At 52.1% G+C, this 19,463-nt stretch overlaps 1 protein-coding gene across 2 annotated transcripts in view; it reads left to right on the forward strand.

Annotated features, from left to right (window-relative positions):
• Nucleotides 1-3,818: 3,818 nt before the first annotated feature.
• Nucleotides 3,819-19,463, forward strand: part of FBN1 (fibrillin 1) — a 713,526-nt gene continuing 697,881 nt past the window's right edge. Inside the window, exon 1 of one of the 2 annotated variants that reach the window (XM_078684805.1) lies at nucleotides 3,819-4,151. In XM_078684805.1, the coding sequence (XP_078540931.1) occupies nucleotides 3,955-4,151 (197 nt within the window). In that variant the 5' untranslated portion in view covers nucleotides 3,819-3,954. The remainder of the gene's footprint in view (nucleotides 4,152-19,463) is intronic. The other variant, XM_078684806.1, reaches the window with a different exon arrangement.

The raw sequence follows: 19,463 nt of genomic DNA on the forward strand, positions 1-19,463 counted from the left end.
AAGAACTGTGACGGGAACTTACGGGAGCGTAGTCTATGTGTGTCTTGCTGCAGCAGGTGTGTCTCCTGTAGGAGGCAAATGTCAGCGTGCGTGTTCTCCAAGAGGGAGAGCACCGCCCGCCGTTTGACAGGGTTGTTCAGCCCCCTAACGTTCAGGGTAACCACTTTAAAAGAAGAAGAAGGCATAGAAAAGGAGAGGCAGCAAGCAATAGGGACCCCACCCGCGGGGATGGAGCGCAGGAGCCCACAATATGAACACAAGCAACAAAGCAGAAAGAAAATCACAAATGCATAAGCAGCCTCGCGACGCAGGCAAACCAAAGTGTAGGGCCACCTTCAAAACTCCCAACAGTCGCACTGTGCACTGGACAACCCCCCTTCCCCATCCCAACTCCCGGATCCCCCCCCCCTACCCCCAGAACAACCCCCGAACTGCCCAACCCCCAACCCCCATTCCCCTCCCTCCCTCTCAAGCCACCCCCCAACTCCCCCCCCCCTTCCCCGCACAACCCCCAGCATCAGAACCCCAACCCCCCGCCCCAAACTACCCAAAACTTCCTGAAATAGTCCCAGACCGGCCCTAACGGACCAGTCCGTGGAATGTTACCTTAGTGGACGTCCAGCCACACGTGTCCAACCGTCGCCCCCCCCCCCCCCGCCCCCCGTCAGCCAGCTGTTGGAACAGTGCTGTAGCGAACTCCCCCCGGAGCACGATTAAGCGGTCAATGCAACAACCTCCGGATCTCCAAGCTCCTCGGACGCTGTCCGAACAGCAGCCTCACGTTCCGCTCTAATAGTCGGAGACCCTGGCCTCCGGGTCCTCTCCGCCGTCCTTCTCCTGCGTGCAACCTGTTGCCAATCTCCCTCCGCTGAGCGTCGTCTTCTCGGTGTGCCGGTCTCTTCCCCTTCCGTGGTGATGCCCAGGATCTCGCAGGTGTCCTGGAGGTTCCGCAATTGGTGAGTCCGTCCCTGCCACTGAAAGATGATACGGAAGGGGTGCCCCCAGGAGTAAGGCGTGTCGTGCTGCTTGAGAAAGTCCGTCACAATCTTAAATGACTTACGCTTCTGAAGCGTGAGGGTGGACAAGTCCTGATATAGCGCCACAGGGTGATCTCGGAAGGTGAGCGAGTGCGCTTTTCGTGCCTCCGACATGATCCTTTCCTTCAGCGGGTAGTCCGGGAGGAACGCCAGGATGTCCGGGGCGGGCCCATTAGCCCTTCTGCGGGGCCCTACTCTGTGTGCTCTGTCAATTTTAATGAGGAAATCGTCCCCTTCGCCCAAGACCATGCGAAAGAGTTCCTGCAGGTACTTAACTATATCAGGGTTCTCTTCCGATGACGGCACACCCCGGACCCTAATGTTGTTCCTTCGTGACCTATTCTCCAAGTCCTCATTGTGCGATTGGAGATCCAAGTGCTGTTCCCTGAGAGTCAGTACTTCCTGCTGCAAAAAAGCGATCTCCTCATCCTGTCTGTGCGTGGAGTTCTCTACAGTGTCCACTCTCTCGCCCAACCCTTCCACTTCCCTGCGGACTTCTCTCACCTCACCCGCCACTTCCTGCTTCAAGGTTTGGAAGTCGTCCCTCAATGTGCTGAACAGAGACTCCAAAAAAGATCTGGTGACCGGGGGTTCCATCGCCGCACCCGAGTGCGAGCTCCCAGCTGCTCCAGGTGAAGAGGAGTTCCTGTCACCCCTGGCCGGCTGTCTGTTGAGCATCTCCGGAAGCGTGCGATCATTGCGCTTACCCCCTCGCTGACCAGCCATGATGTAAGCTCCTTCACCCGGCCTATCGCCCGTCACGGGTCTTCAGCACGTCCACTCCCGAGCCCCTAGGGACCACCTCCAGGCCAGGGCGGGCGGCGGTCCACTGCAGCTCCAGAAACCACTGGGAGATTCGCTCTCGCTATTCACCGGGGTTCTCAGGCGCTGCGGTACCGGGGCGAACAGCGGCTATGGGGCTCCGGTGTCCTCACCGACGTCCAGCCGGTATTCGTGGCCAAAGGGCTCACCACGTCAGCCCGGTTGTGCTCCTGCGTCACCCCGTGGATGTCTGCGGACGCGGCAAACGTCGAGAGGGAAGGCCAGAACCCCCACGGCACCCCCCTGTGTCTGGGGGACGTGAGCTCCGTCCAAGGCGTGACCGCAGTACCCCCACTTGCCTCAAACCACTGCAGGCCTCGCTGGCGGCCTCATGCACAAGTGAATCAGCACCAGGGGCGTGGGGGCGCCACAAGTAGGCGAGGCGCTTGTGCCCATGCAGTCTCAATCAGGGCTCGATATGGCTGGTCCTGCCGGAAGCAGCGCCCGGCTCCTCGCAGAGATCGGGAAGGCCTCCAAGCCGGGCGCTCGCGTAGGTCCGTCCCCGGCCACGTCTGTCCCTGGAGTGGGGAGATCGCCCAGCACCGGCCGGAGGGACCGCTGTGTCCGGCGCCTCGTCCGCCTCGTTGCCAGGGAAGCCCCGCCTAGCAGCGGGGAGCAACCGCTCCTGCTAGCGCACTCACTTGGCAGTCCCAGGGCTATCCGCCAGTCCGGGCGGGGATCACCGGTCCTGGCGCGCCGCCATCTTGGGGCATAGAGGGGACAGCAGGGATGCCCCGGACACCTCGCTGCACCACACCGCAATAGGGGCTCCGAGGTCCGATGCCCTCCAGGTGCTCCGTACTCTTCCGCTGGGGAGATCAGCGCCCCTCCGCCTTCCCGATGCCACTGATCCGGCGGGACCCAGGCGCAGCGCCGTCACTGGTCCGCAGCTCGTCACCGCGAACTCGGTGAGTTTTTGCTTTGCGGGGCTCCGGCGGCGGAGACCAGGCGGTGACCAGCCCCTGGACAACACAGCCGCTCCGTATGGCTCTGGGGGGGAGTTCTTAGCAGCAATCAGGGCTTAGGGCCTAGGATGGGGTCGGGAGCTCCGGCAAACACGTCTTCCTACCCCGCCATCTTGGCCACGCCCCCCCCTTTTACTTTTTTAGACAATAAATACAAACATTGGCAAATCCTACAGCGTGGCTCATAGATTATAAAACCTATTGGTTTTGCCAATTCTTGGTCACATGAGCGTGGCACAGCCTTACATGCTGCATCACACACGACCTAATTTAATCCTCAAACATAAACGTCAGAGACTCCTTATCAAATGGCTTGAATGAGGCAGTCTATCTGCGCCTCAGGCCTTTGGAGCCTTGTTAAGAGAAATAAATGTACCAGGGAGTTTCCATGCTGGCCCGAAGGAAAGCTAAACGCTCTCCCCACAGCCTCGCCGACCGTCCGAGGGTCTGTTGGGTTTTCTGAATTCTTTGTCAGCTGTTTCCGAAGTTCCAAAACCTGAGCAGAACTTCAGTTTGACTGTTTGCATTTTCAAGGGTGAACAGACCTCGCTCTAGTCCGCGCTGGCTCGGCTGCCTGGCTGGGCTGCAGAGTGCGCGCTCTGTAATATGCACTGCTGGCTGCAGCTCGAGAAACTTTACACCGCATCAGCGGAGCCTCCTCTCTGGGACGGGCCTGAGCAGGGCCGGTGCTCAGGCCAGCTCTGATGGGCGCGCAGTATCCCCCTCTCTCTCGCGCTCTGTTTCTGTTACATTTTAAATCATCTGTCACGTTCGTGGGCTCTGGGCTGCGATAGCATGACTGCACGGTGAAGGCATCTCCTGGAAGCCTTGTCCATGTCCCCCGGGCGTGGCGGGGCATCCCCTGCGCGCGATCAGCCCCACTTTTGGGCAGGGCGGACAGAAAGGCTCACTGCGTAATGAATACTTGGAAACCCGTGGGGAGAGCGCGCATTTTTTCGATGCCTCATTAAAGGGTCCTCTCTGAGTTTGTTGTGCTGTAGTTTGTCGGTCGCCTGCTGCTTCTGGAAGGTCCGTTCTCGGAGCTGCGGGGCCGTGGGAGAGGCGAGCGGTGTGCAGGGGAGCAGGGCAGCGTGGACTAGGAGCTGGGAGCCGGGCTCGGCAGCGGCAGGATGCGGCTGTGCGGGCTGCTGCGGGCGGCGCTGGGATACTGTGCACTGCTGATGCTGTCCGGCCTGACCCCAGGCCAAGGTGCTGTAGGAGAGCCCGAGGCCGACGGCGTGAAGGAGACCAGAGCCAACAGGGCCAAGCGGAGAGGAGGAACCGGCGGAGTGGGCGCAGGTGGAGCAGGCCACGACGTGCTGAAAGGGTAACGCGTCCTACTTTATCAGGCGTAAAGCGCGAAATCCAGGGCCGGTGCTGAGCCGGGGTGGGCATTTTAGGGCATTGCTAGATAGCAGCGGGGTTTATTTTTGGTGACTAGCATAGATGTGTTATGCAGTGCAGGTAACCAAGCTCCCCAGCGTGCTGTGCATATACCCAACCCTCTTTCATTTTGCACTCAAAAATTGTAGCTGCGTCTTTCCACCCGAGAACACACTAACAGAATGCAAGTAACGTCTGGGACTGGGTTAGCTTCACACACCTGATGTGGGATACCGTGATAGCTCTCATAGAATAAGATATGCTCAGCGTGGGGAGTGACCGAAGGTTAAGCGTGTTCCTTCCTGGGCAGATGTTAGGATGGTTGGTGGGTGCGATGCTTGTTGGCGTTTATGGCGAAAGGCTGTTATTATTTGATGCCGCTAAAGATTTTTTTCAAAATCCGCCTACATTTGATTTGAATCTGCATTCTGTTGGTGTTAGTGTGATCGCTGAATGTTACAAACAGCACACGTTAAAGCACAGCTCGAGTTCAACCAAAGGACATGAGAAGAGCTGTGTGTCCGCGTTTCGGTGACATCGGGAACTCGGTAAAGGAGGATGTGTTTTGAGGCTGCTTTTTTTTAAACAATACCAACTGTCCAATTTACAGAGCTGGTTGTGAGTTGGTGTTTGTTAGTCCAGTATTTGCATTGTCTGTGTTTTTAATGAATTTAGTAACCATGCTTCCGTTAAATCGTATGCAGTGAACAAATATACAGAACTTTTTGCAGGTTTAACACCAGGCCGGGATCACGCGCGTGTTAAGGTGGTGTGCGTTTATATTAGGTTACGGGCAATTTTACATCAGTATAACGGCATGTTTGCACGGACAAACTGGCCCCAAAATGTGAGTTCTCTGATCAGTCTAGGTGTTGCTGTAATCCACCTGTAATCTACCTAACCTCAGTGGGACAGTGTGCAGAGCTGTTCAAGCTTTATTCGACAGGTAGCTGCGGACGCGGGAATGAATCACTGTGTTCCGACAGGTTGCCCTGCGCGTGTGAATCACTGGATTTGGACTGGTTGCAGTGCACGGATGTGCGCATCGCTGTGTTCAGACGGGTTAATCCCTAACGGCTGCCCTCTTGGTACTTCCAACGGCACCTCGAGATCGTGAGTGGCCTGTAAGCTCCGTGGTTGTCTGCTCACGTCCTGGCTGGCAGCGGCGATCTTACCGCGGCCCGGAGGTGTCTGCTCGCGGTCCAGGGATGCGGGGTAGCGGTTCTAAGTGACTGCGCAGCACTGTACGTACCGAAGCCAGAGCAAGAAGTGCCACAAGTCACTTGTGACACTTCTTGTGACATGTCTCCAGCTCGCAGACCTCCATTAATCACGAAAGCACGTGGGCTCACTGAAGCAGCACTGGGCCTTCTCGAGAGCGTCTGTGTGCACGAGATGAACCTCCACGCTCCGCAGCGTGGGGCCGCCAACCTGCAGGCACCTCCGGGCCCATAACCTCCATGCACCGAGTCGGGGCCGCTAACCTGCACCTCGGGGCCCATAAGCTGCAGGCACCTCGGGGCCGCTAACCTGCACCTCGGGGCCCATAACCTGCAGGTGAGGCACATCGGGGCCGCTAACCTGCATCTCGGGCCGCTACCAGGCACCTCAAGGTCGCTAACCTGCAGCTCGGGCCGCTACCAGGCACCTCTAGGTCGCTAACCTGCAGCTCGGGCCGCCACCAGGCACCTCGGGGCCGCAAACCTGCAGGCACCCCAGGGCCACTACCAGGCAACTGGGGGCCGCTACCAGGCAGCACCTCGGGGACGTTACCAGGCACCTCGGGGCCGCTAACCTGCAGGCACCCTAGGGCCGCAACCAGGCACCCAAGGGCGGCTGGCATGCAGCTCGGGCCGCCACCAGGCACCTCAGGGTGTGCGCGTGTGAATCCCTGTACTCGAATAGATAGCAGTGCACGGATGTGCGCATCGCTGTGTTCGGACGGGTTAAGACTCTTTGAGTTGTACTAGGGTACCCTGATGGAAAACCAGCCTCACTCTCCAAAAACGTTTTGTTCTCAGTTTACGTCAGTGGCATCACCCTCCTAAACATCTGTTCGCGCTCTCGTTCCTGAGACAACTGGCTGACAAGTATGTATTCACCCCACTATCCTGTCTTGAGGTGTCACATTACCTCATTCACTTCGCACTCACCTTCTGAGGTGTTTGTCGTATTCACCTCAAAATCTACTGTCTTATGGTGTAACGGGACCGTATTCACCCCAGCCCCACATGATCCATTCCGAGTTGTCCCAAAGAGTGACCTCACGCCCCCCACTCCACCCTACGGTGACTGAGGGAGAGGGACCCCCGGGGGCTCGCACTCACAGATCGGTGGTGTGCTCTGGGAGTGGGACACTCCACGGAGACACGGGGTGGGGCTTCAGGACTTCTCCACTCTGAACACGCCCGGCCATCATATCACACCTACTGGTTGGAATGAACAGTGACTGCGGGGCCCTATCCCAGGGGCGGCCGTTTCCCCGAGGACCAAGACGAGGACAGCATAACGCGGGCGTCGGTCTGGTTGGGGGCGTAGTAATGAGGAAACATAGACTGGACTTTCTGCCTCAAGCGGTCACTAGTGGCTAAAATGTATCCAAACGGTGTTTGTTGTAAGGGATGTAGAGCGTCAATTACGCGCATATAAGCGCACCTTTCATGTCACTGAACTGAATAATTGGTGACGGGTTTAAATCCCCGTGCAACTGAATTTTCTTTAATGTACTGAGGTTGATCAAATGAGTACCATGTTGATGGGTAATAAAGGCACTTTTAAAACGCGTAAATACATCCAATTCGTTGTGCTTGTTCCACAAATAGGAAAGCCATCCATCTACTGTCTCTCCCTGTTCATCTTTTTCTTTCCCTCCGTCTGTCCCTGCCCTTCAGCATTCCCACCCATCCGGAGAACATCTATGTATCGTCCATCATGTTACCACTCTGTCTGACAACCTGTCTATTCATCTACCTATGTTCTGCCCCCGTATCTGCCCGTCTTAGTCCTTTCCATCCAGCCAACAAACCAATCATTTCCCTCCATCCGCATACCTGTCTATCCATCCTTCCAGGCCTCTGTCTCTCCCTCTAGTGAGGAGGTACCCCATGTGGAATGTCTTTGCCTCTGCCCCCAGTGTACTAAACTATCAGGCTGGCACATGCCAAGACAGCTGAACGCCTCGAAAGCCCTTGGAATGGCAGAGTTTCACAGGAAAGGCAGCGCATTGATGTTTACACTGTTGGTTGCATTTACTCACTGCCCACCGAACAAGGGCACTGTGTATATCTCTGACCGCAGATCTCTAACAAGGTTTCAACTATTGGCTCAGGCGCACCCGCTGCATGAATGAGCACTCAAAGGCTTCCGGCTGTCCTGGCTACGTGAAGTTAGCGTACCTCACCGGAAGTGACGGCCTGCAAGCGCAACAACCTAGACAGGCGGCAGCATTCAGTAGACTGCATCTGCCAGGAGGTGAAAGCAGTACCTTTCCAAGGCATGCGTGCCCAGCGACCTGGGTGAAGCCAGGTCAGAGCCATGGCAGATTTTTAGGATAGACCCATAAGGTAAAATACTTTCAATCAGTCAAATCAAGCATTTGTAAAGCGCACTACTCACCCGTCAAGGTGAGTAGTGTGCTAAGGGGAGGGGGAATGCTGTTACTGTTTGTTCGAAGAGCCAGGTCTTGAGGAGTTTTCTGAAGGTCAGTAGGTCTTGGGTCTGCCGTAGGCGGATGGGGAGGGTGTTCCATGTCTTGGCGGCAAGGTGGGAGAATGATCTGCCGCCGGCGGTCACTCTTCGGATGCGGGAGACAGTGGCGAGGGTGTGGTCGGCGGAGCAGAGCTGGCGGGTGGGGGTGTAGAAGCTGAGTCGGCTGTTGAGGTTTACTGGTCCGGTGTTGTGGAGTGCTTTGTGTACGTCGGTGAGGAGCTTGACAGTTATCCTCTTGTTGACGGTGCAGGTGGTGGTCGTGGGTGTGGAGGTCTCGGTGGTTGCCGGTGTGGTCACGGTGTTAAAGGTGTCGTGGATGTCTGCGATCTTGCGGTGGAAGAAGCTGGCCAGCGAGTCCCACAGATCTTGCGAAGGTGGGATGTCATTGGTGTTGGAGCTGGGGTTGGAGAGTTCCTTCACGATGTTGAAGAGCTCTTTGCTGTTGTGTGCGTTGTTGTATAGGTGGTCTTTGAAGGAGGCCCTTTTGGCGGATCTGATGAGGTGGTGGTGTCTGCGGGTGGTGTTCTTGTGGGCTGCGTAGCTTTCCGGTGTTCGTTCATGGATCCAGTTCCTCTCTAGCTTTCGGCAGGTTTGCTTGGAGGCTTGGAGGCCTTTGGAGAACCAGCTCGCCACCTATTAGAGGGTTTCTTGAGCGGGGCAAAGGTGTTGGCGCAGTCGTCGATCCACTGTCTGAGGTTGCGGGCTGCGGTGTCGGGGTCGGTTGGTTCTGCGAGTGGGCTTAGGGCGAGGGTGGTGGTTATCTGGTGTTCGGTGTCTTTGCTCCAGTCGCTGCGAGGCATCTGTTGGTTGCGGTGGTGGGTTTCTGGAAGGTGAAGTGGATGCAACGGTGGTCGGTCCAGTGGAGTTCAGTGGTGTGGTTGACGAAGACGTGGGGGCTTGCTGAGAAGATGGGGTCAAGCGTGTGGCCGGAGGAGTGGGTGGGTGTTGCGATGAGTTGTCTGAGTCCAAGGTTGGCGATGTTGTCGATCAGGGTGGCAGAGTTGGAATTGTTGCTGTAAGGAAGTCAATTAAAAAAACAGTCAAATGTATGCTACTTGACTTCTTCAAACCTCTAACAATAAAATGTCATTCTTTTATATTGAGTCTTGATACAATTTAACAAGAGAGGTGAGGCAGTTCCAATGTCTCCTCTGCTTAGTCAAACTAAACTATACAAAAAAGTAATTGATGAAATGCTTGACTTAATCTCAATGATTGGTAATTTACTACTCGTGGTGGCATCCCAGTTCATCGTAATTTTTCACTCCATGCTACCTCAATTTGGACCAAGCCATATGCAAATCTGTCTTGTCCCTGCTTCATTGTCAACAGCCCAGCCCAAACTGTCAGGAAAGGTCCTCCCTGAACCGGAATACAAGCAACCCAGGACACTTTCACCCTAGTTAGAGTTTATCAGCCAGGCATAGCTTGATCCCAGTGATACTGTGTGCATGGGATCCATGTCTGGGCATACCCTTCCCGTCCATCGCTCGATCCAAACTGAAGTGGCATGGTGTGCAAAATAATACTGGATTGGGATGCGGCCCAGAGTGGTTATCAGTGGCTGTGACTAATTGAAGTATTCCACCCATCACTTTTTTTATACTTTAGTGTGTTACCCTAAGTGGGAGGGGTATGCCAACGTTTGGGTCCCCTGTACTCTGTGTCACTGGAATTGAGGTTTGCCTAGCTGATGAGCCATAACGAACGCTAAACCGGCCCTGGATTGCTCGTGTTCTGTTTCAGTGAGACCCTAGCCTGACAGTTCAGGCTGGACTGTTCCCATTGGAGCAGGGTCAAGACTGATTTTCATATGTCTGGATCCAAACTTAGGTGGGATGGTTTGCAAAATAATGATGGATTGGGATCTGGCCGCAAGTGATTACCAGTAATGTTATGTTATGTTATGTTATGTTAAACGTTTATTTATATAGCGCACAGCTATTCAACAAGAGTGTCCCGGCGCTTTATGTGGGCGACTCAGCAATTAAAAGACATAACAGTGATAAAAACAGAAAACAGAAAAGAAAAAAAAGAAAACCCTAAAGATTAAAAAGCCAGGTCTTAAGGCTTTTCCTGAATAGGAACAGGCTGGAAATACTGCGAAGGGCGAGAGGCAAGGAATTCCACAACTGGGGGGCCCTGAGGCTAAAGGAGCGACCCCCAATGCGAGCCTTCCTCACTCGGGGAACCACGGCCATAAACAAAGTTTCCGACCGCAGTGAGCGAGCCGGGCGATAAAAGGCCAGTGTACGCTGCAGATACTTCGCTCCCAAGCCAGAGAGTGCCTTATGCACCAGCGTCAAAGTTTTAAACATAATCCGCTTTCGGATGGGGAGCCAGTGAAGTGACTGCAGCACCCCGGATGTTCTCGCCCGCCTATGAAGGCCGAAAATGGCGCGAGCCGCAGAGTTCTGCACCACTTGCAGCCGCTGAACCAGATAATCCGGAAGCCCTACATATAGAGCATTAGCATAGTCCAATCTAGATCCTATTAGAGCTTGGACAGTGATCTTTCTATGCTCCTCTGTAAGCAGAGGTAGGAACTTCCGGAGCGTCTTTAAGATACCGAAGCAAGTGCCTGTCAGACCAAGAATGTGAGATCTGAGCGTGAGGTTATTATCGAACTTGACTCCCAAATTTTTGGCAGCCATAGATGGCTGAGAGGGCGGACACATATCCGCCGGCCACCACTCACGCCATTCCGGTTCCGAGGCACAGCCAAAGAGCAGGACCTCCGATTTACTGGAGTTGGCCTTAAGACTGTTCCGCTGGAACCAGTCAAAGACCCTCTCCAGACACCCCCGAATGCTCTCCCCATCGAATATCTGGTCTTTCCTGCAGGTGAAAAGAAGCTGCGTGTCATCCGCATAGGACACGATCTGGGCCCCAAAAGCCTCCACGAGTGCCGCCAGAGGAGTCATAAAGATGTTAAAGAGAGTCGGGCTCAACACAGAGCCCTGTGGAACTCCGACTCCCAATGGCGGCATCTCAGCGGAGCTCGGTGAGGCCCAGACCGTTTGTCGACGGTCCTCAAGAAACGATGTAAACCACTTGAGCACCGTCCCCCTCAGACCGATGTCATAGAGTCTGGCAAGAAGTGCCTCGTGGGGGACGGTGTCGAAGGCCGCCGACAAGTCCAGCATGACAAGCATGGCCTTCCCACCTGCGTCCAGCGTCTCCCGGATAGCCTCTGACACCTCAAGCAGTGCCGTCTCCGTGCTCAAGTTAGGCCGGAAGCCGGATTGCGAAGGGTGCAGTAGATCATTAGATTCAAGGAAGCCAGAAAGCACGCCATGCACGTGCTTCTCCGTGAGCTTCGCCAGGGCCGGAAGAAGAGAAATTGGCCTATAATTGGCCAAAACCTCAGTATCCAACCCCGGCTTCTTGAGGAGGGGGATCACCATCGCCCTTTTCCAGGGCAGAGGGAGCCTCCCCTCTCTCAAGGATGAATTCAGGAGAGGATTCACCAAAGGGTTCATCAGCGACGCCATCCTGGCCAAAAATTTGGCGGGACAGGGATCTAGTGGCGAGCCTGATTAGAGACTGGCCAAAAGTGAAAGAGAAGCATCGGAGGAAACAGGCGGAAACTCCGCAAGAACGACGTCTGGCGAAGCCGATGGAGCTCGTCCCACCCCGATGCTGAAAGACCCTTCTGCAGACTCTACTGAGAAAGAGGCCTGGATTGATCTAATTTTATCCGTAAAAAACCTGGCGAGGTCACAGACCCAAGACTCAGATGGCGCTCCTTGCTGTAGATTGGATCTAGGGGCCGTAAACTCCCTCACCACCGTGAAGATCTCCTTACAAGAATTAGAGGCCACCTCAATCCTCCTGGCAAGATACTCTTTTTTTGCGCACAGAATATTACGATGGTACGCTTTAACCGCCATCCTGTAGGCAAATCTGGCCTCCCCGTCGTACTGAGAGCGCCACACCCTTTCAGCCACCTTACACTGGCTACGCTCAGTACGCAGCGCCCCCGTGAACCACGGCGCAGACTGCCGCACGGCCGTAGGACGAGGCGCCCTTACAGGGGCCAGGTCATCCAACCTCTCTATCAGCCACATCTGCAGAGCCTCTGTGTCCAACTCCAGGTCACCCACAATAGGACAAGGATGGTCAGCAAACGCCTGGGCTAACAGTTCTGGCGTCACTCTATGTAACGCCCTAGAGGCTGCTCCAGGCTGAGCAGGAGCGCTGCTAGATAAATGCTCATTCCCCCATATGGAGAACCTGGCCAGTCTATGGTCGGACCAGAGCACCGGAAGAAGTTCTGTGTCCACTAAGGGGATCGATGAAAGCACCTGGTCAAGGGTGTGCCCCTTATCATGTGTAGGGCCTATCAACGAAGGAACGAGGCCTAAAGGGGTCGTGATGTCAAGCAGTTTATTTGAATTCATGTCCCCCGCTATGTCCAGGTGAAAATTAAAATCACCTGCCAGCAGACAGTGCTGTGCAGACAAAGCTAGTCCGGATATGACCACCTGGAGGTCCTCAAAGAAGGAGCCCACCAATCCAGGAGGTCTATAAACCAGCAGGGCTTTCAGGGCTTGATGCGGGGACAGCCTAATAATAAAGGCGAGGGACTCAGAACCTGTGATAGTATCCATGGGGAGAATAGAGCATGAGACACTCCTCCTAACCACCACCGCCACCCCGCCACCCCTTGGCTCTATCCTGGTGGAAGATGTAATCCGGTGGGATGGCCGCTAAAATGTCCGGGTTGGACGTCTCTCCCAGCCAGGTTTCAGTCAGCAGGAGACATAAAGGTTTTTCCCTGACCAACAGATCGAAAATGTCAAGGGCATGCCTACCTACTGAACGCGTGTTGAGCAGTAAGCACAGGTGCTTCACACGGTCCTCGGCTATCCGATGAACGGGGGAGGGGACATAGGTAGGTGACGAGCCACAGCTAGGACAGAAACGCTTGCCCCTGTACCGACCCGGAAAAACGGATCGACACGCACAGGAAGTAGATTGCAAGGAGCGTAGAGTCGTGGAAGAATAGCAAATCATTCTCCCAGCCAGGTCAGAGTCCTACACCGCTCCGCCGCCTCCGGGACGCTGACGGGCGCAGACGGGCAGGACTCTGGCAAGACTCAGGCAAACGCGAAGGCTACCCCGCTGCGCGATCCCGCTGCGCTAGGAGGACAGGTTTAAGTAGGGCCTCCAGATAGGAGAGAGACCGCCCACGAGGACGCTCAAAATGGCGGCAACAAAGTGTCACTGCCCTGCCCAAGATAGCGCTCAAAATATTAGCGCTGCAGAACCCCTATAACCCCAGACCCGGGCCCGCTAAAGCAGCGGTGCAGACACGATTATATGCAGGTAAGGGGGCACTCCCTAATAAAATCAGGGGATAAGGATAAAAGCAAAAAACCAAAATACAAACCGGGTAATTATTTAAAAGAAACGTGCTGACCGCGCAGCGCAGAGAGCTATGCTGAGGCGCCCTTACGGGCCAAACGATTCCAAACAGTGAATATAGGCAGCGGACCGCCTTAAGTAGGGCCTCCAGATAGGAGAGAGACCGCCCACGAGGACGCTCAAAATGGCGGCAACAAAGTGTCACTGCCCTGCCCAAGATGGCGCTCAAAATATTAGCGCTGCAGAACCCCTATAACCCCAGACCCGGGCCCGCTAAAGCAGCGGTGCAGACACGATTATACGCAGGTAAGGGGGCACTCCCTAATAAAATCAGGGGATAAGGAAAAAAGCAAAAAACCAAAATACAAACTGGGTAATTATTTAAAAGAAACGCGCTGACCGCGCAGCGCAGAGAGCTATGCTGAGGCGCCCTTACGGGCCAAACGATTCCAAACAGTGAATATAGGCAGCGGACCGCCTTAAGTAGGGCCTCCAGATAGGAGAGAGACCGCCCACGAGGACGCTCAAAATGGCGGCAACAAAGTGTCACTGCCCTGCCCAAGATGGCGCTCAAAATATTAGCGCTGCAGAACCCCTATAACCCCAGACCCGGGCCCGCTAAAGCAGCGGTGCAGACACGATTATATGCAGGTAAGGGGGCACTCCCTAATAAAATCAGGGGATAAGGATAAAAGCAAAAAAACAAAATACAAACCGGGTAATTATTTAAAAGAAACGCGCTGATCGCGCAGCGCAGAGAGCTATGCTAAGGCGCCCTTACGGGCCAAACGATTCCAAACAGTGAATATAGGCAGCGGACCGCCTTAAGTAGGGCCTCCAGATAGGAGAGAGACCGCCCACGAGGACGCTCAAAATGGCGGCAACAAAGTGTCACTGCCCTGCCCAAGATGGCGCTCAAAATATTAGCGCTGCAGAACCCCTATAACTCCAGACCCGGGCCCGCTAAAGCAGCGGTGCAGACACGATTATATGCAGGTAAGGGGGCACTCCCTAATAAAATCAGGGGATAAGGATAAAAGCAAAAAACCAAAATACAAAATGGGTAATTATTTTAAAAAAACGCGCTGACCGCGCAGCGCAGAGAGCTATGCTGAGGCGCCCTTACGGGCCAAACGATTCCAAAAACCAAAACTAAAGTAACTAAAATCGATCAACAGTTTTTTGGGATACTTTCCTCTACAGTCGGCACCATCTGGAGTTTGTATTGACTTGTCTACATAGGCTCACCCAGTGACATCAACTTGCCTCAATCTACCTTAGCGCTAGATATTCACTGCTTCACTGGGAACTGCATAGGGATGAGGTCTTCAGCGTGCTGTCCTGCATCCGTAGGCCCCAAACTCAATTCCAACACGTGGTGTACATGGCACAAGTGAGTTGCGGTCTTCTTGAATTGGACTTTTGTGGTCCATCAAAGATTAAAACATCTTAGATGTGATGGTGGGGAAAAGCAAAGTTGCTCAGAATGTGTGAGCTGAGCATGCTTCTATAAGGCCCAGTGATATAAGCCATGGACTGGCATAAGGCATGTATAAACCTATGCTCATACCCATTAACTCACCCTCCTTTTTTGGGCGTCACCCTCTTGTCAATCAAACTTAACCTACTTTAGAAGGATACGGTCTCCATAGACGTCAGTACACTCGAACTATGTCCAAAGTTCAATCATTCCCCTAACATAGTCCATCCTCCATTCACTTGAATAGGAATCGCCCTTCTAAATAGCAGGCTTCACCCTCGGTCGTGAGCCAACAGGTTGATAGGTAATTAAAACGGCATGAAAACGATATAAACATACATTTGCAGCGAGTATCTGGATATTCTAAGTTCTCTTGGTTCTACTTGGACACCCTTGCTCTTAGTCTTATCTGTCAAGGGCGGATTCTGGTTGGCATGTTATGGTCCTCAAGCTGTATTGTGCATCATCCCTTCCCAGCTGTACCCTCCCTCCCTTCCCAGGGCGCACTGCTTTCTGCTGTCTCGCCATGTTCTCGTCAAAATTGCGCAAAACACAGCTAAGGGGGAGTGCATGGCATTACGTTTCACAAACTATTTGCGGGTATTTTAAAGAACTACGCGGTATTATGAGCTGATGCCAAGTGCGCGCGCTACCTGGGTGAAGAGCACTATATGATGAGGAGAAAAGCGACATTTCTTCAGTTCAGCTTTTGGGACGCGCAGGTTGTGAGAACTTCTAGCTATGTGCACCGTGGTCTCAGTTCATCGGCCTATTTCGTGTTGATCCTTCGGAGCGCTAGATATGAAACTCTTCACTAGGCGCTGCACTCTTAAGCGACTTACATTAAGTTGTCCACTTTTCATGCATCACAACACAACTCATCCTAATTTCAAGGTGGTGTCGGGGGTCACCGTTGCAATCTTAATCTAATATCGAGTTATGGGCTTCGGGGTTCATTAAAAACGAAATCGGCTTTTCTCACAGGGCCTGCCTACAGTTACATAAGAGCACACGCAGCCCTATGACGCAGAAAGATGCAGCAACTGTTATTAGCGCTCCATGTAATAAGCATCGAAAGGCTTCAGACCCCCTGCATTCACGGCATTTTGAACTATGACCCGTAACTGTGCACAACAGAAAGTGGTATTTTAATAAAGACTAACCCTTTCCACTCTGTCAAAAGAGCTTAACTTAATCCACAGGTTCGAGTTTATACAGTAACAGCTCCTTTCTGCAATCAACACGTCCAAGTATAATCATTCATGAGATGGAAAATGCCCCCTTTTTCGGGATACAGGATGAAGATGTTGAGTGAGAGACGACTGGCACACAAAAAGGGCCCAGCTGGCGCACAGGAAGCCTCTATTGCAATACCACTTTTCTAGAAAAGGATAGGACACCACAACGCAAAAGCGCTTCTCGAACCTTCTGTCATTACAGATGTCAGTCAGTCACAGTTTTATTTTGGTTGGATGAACCGTAAAACTGCACAATATAGAAATTAAAAACGAGATACACACAGATAAAGGTGCAAATGTATTATTGAATTGCAATCATAAAACATCCATTATCAATAAAGTGCCACGAATTAAAAACCAGAGGAAGAAGAAACCCTAATAGTCCATAAAGAAGGACTCATAAATGGTCCACTATGTCACCCGGGATATCCTAACTGCTTACTCATTTGTAGTTGCCACTCCTCCGCTCAGGTGGAGAAGCGTCACCCCACTGCTTTTCAGCAGTGGAAATGAAGGAAAAATAAAATGGTAATAACTGGACGGTATTATCATTTTATTTGTTCCTGTGTCTTTGCGGGGCGGGGTTGCTCTGCTGTCAGAGCAGTGGAAGGAGTGGTGGCACTCTGTAAAATGTGCAAGAATGTTTGAAAGGCCCTTACACTGCATGTTCTCCATGCAGTTTGCATTACAGCCTGGGTGGAGAACATGCCCAGGCTTCCATTCCCCATCTAAGCGCCGAGCCATGGCGCTCAGACCCATCACAATGCTGCATTGCAGCGTTGTGATTGGTCACAGGAGCTTGGGTGTTTACCAATCACAAAAGTCTGCATTGCAGTATTGTGATTGGACAGGGAAGCCTGGCTGCTCCCTCTTGCAGATGGACAAGTACGACGAGGGAGGAGCGGAGAGAAGCGAGGAAGTCCTTTTTCTTTTTTTATCTTTACCCCGATCTGTGCCAGCCGCTACTGCTAATTTGGAGTGGCAGAAAAAGCACTTGCTAGGATAAATAAAGTTAAAAAGTGCAGTACAGTTCCAAATCGAAAATACATATAAAAATGACTGCGAGCCATAAAAGACAAGTAAAATGCATATACATTAAAAATAAAAACACACATTATTAAAACTCAGATCACTTTACAGACTGGTTTTCCTAGGCCTGAGAACACATTGAATATAACTAACAATAGCAAAATAAGCGTTTACGAAGGTATGATATGCAAATAAAATATAGCTGTCTTATAATCGGAAATGTTGTTCTACTTAAGAAGCTGAATAAAAAACGTTTCTCTAAAAATTTGGTAAGATTTGCAGAAGAACATTAAGTGCAAAGTTGCTGCGCAGAAAAATTGTCCACAAGGACACAAAGCAAGAGCAGTGGGGTGCCTAACAGGGTCAGGGAAAGCAACCAAATAATGTAGAGTGCTGAACCTCAGCTAAGTTAATAGGGTCCGCTAATAACTGTTACGGACCCATATGAGATAGGGTTATATTACTGGTCTGGTATCTACAGGGCAATACATACAGACCGTACTTTTGGCAGCTTTGGTGAAGATTCTGGAATTTCTTAGCCACTTCCAATAATGATCTTCAAGGGCCAGATGTAGGTAATATCAAATTTGCGAGTCCTTAATAGCGAATTTTACCGATTCGCTATTAAGGACTCGCAAATTTGAATGTAGGTAGGAATCTCTAAAATATTAGCGATTCCTTAATATTCCTTAATAACGAATCGCAAATTGAGATTTGTTAATAAGGAATACCTACACATTCATTCCTATGGGCTAGGAGGCCCATAGGAATGAATAGGAAGATATTCACTATTTGCGATTCGCTATTAAAGAATCACAAATAGCGGGAGCTATTTCAAGGGTGCCAGGGTGTCAAAAGCACACCCTGTTGCGTCCCTGAAATGTGCATGTGTGCACATGGGGCGCACATACATGCCCTAAGGGCATGAATGTGTGCCACATGGCACTTTAAAAAAGCAAAAAAGTGCTTATTTACAGGACATTGCTAATAATTAGCGATTCCTTAAGCCTAAAGTGTACTTTCTTTTGTGCTACCTACATTGCATTTAAGGAATCGCAATTTGGGATTCCTTAAATGCAAGAGCAAAATAAGGAATCGCACATTTTGCGATTCCTTATTTTGCTAGTAGGTTTAAACTCAGCTACATTGCTCTCAGCCAAATACCGATCGCAAACGCTGAAATTCTGCGAATTTCAGCGTTAGCGATCGGTATTTGGCCACCTACATCTGGCCCCAAGTGTTTGACAAGTTGCTAAAGAGAAAGCCTTCGGACAGTTGAAGAAATCTAGAAGTCTTAATATGTTGCTCATCTTTTAATATAACTTAACCAAGGGTTATGACCCACCTTGTCCAAGTTCAAACAATCCCTAATCACACTGCGACTAAAGTGTGCTTCAAGCTTGACCCTGGTTGTCAGCTACACAAAAGGGGGCTTATTCTAATGAGGTCGGACACATAAATAAGACCAAGTTTTACGTGGCAAGGATAGATCGCGGAACTACATGGGACTGATCCCACACTCTTTTCAAACAATTATTCTCAGTGGCCTCAATAGCTTTAAAGTCTCTAGTGCCCGCGAATCCCAACTATAAGGAGCTACTGACAGGCATTTAGCTTTACATATGGTCAAAAACTCACTTGGGCTTTTGTTTGTGAACATGAACAAACCCTCCCCAGAGTGGGAAACCTTGGCTGCAGGACCAATACCTAGCTGGTTCTGTTAGATCTGGGGGTCTCTAGTTGGCAGAGGTAGTTACCAATGTCCAAATAGGGACCCTTGCTTCTAGTCAGGGTAAGGGGGATACACTTTAGATAACCCCGGCTCACCCCCTTGGTAGCTTGGCATGAGCAGACAGGCGTATCAAAGGCAATGTGTAAAGGTTTTGTACCAACACTCACAGTAACACGGTGAAAACACCACAAATGGACTCCACACCAGTTTAGAAAAATAAAGTTGTTTAATCTAAACTACACAAGACCAAAACGACAAAAATCCAACATACACAGTTCAAGGATATAATTTTGAAAGAGTTCTAGGGTTTGCGTTAAAATAATCCACAGTTGCTTCACGTTTAGCCAAAAGTACCTTTAGATGTGACAAAAGTTCCAAGTGAAAGCTGCACCGTTGAAAAACAAGGGATGCGTCACTCCTGAGACCCTGGGGAGGTGATGCAACAGCCCCGCTGGATGCAGCAGGCGTGTTGCGACGAATCCGGTCTGTATGGGGAGGGAGGCGATACCTTGTATGGATTCCGGTGCGCAGGTTCCGTAGGAAGCGTCTAGCAAAGGCACGATGCGACGATCTTCGGGACGGCGACGATCTCAGGTGTGGCGGCGATGTGCAGCACAGCGTCGATCTTCTCCTCTCGCGGCCCCTCGATGCGAATGCTCCGCGACGACTCTCGCAGTGACATGATGCGGTCGGCAAGTA

This window comes from Lissotriton helveticus, chromosome 3_2 (assembly GCF_964261635.1).
Source record: "Lissotriton helveticus chromosome 3_2, aLisHel1.1, whole genome shotgun sequence".
In the NCBI taxonomy this organism is placed as follows: domain Eukaryota; kingdom Metazoa; phylum Chordata; class Amphibia; order Caudata; family Salamandridae; genus Lissotriton; species Lissotriton helveticus.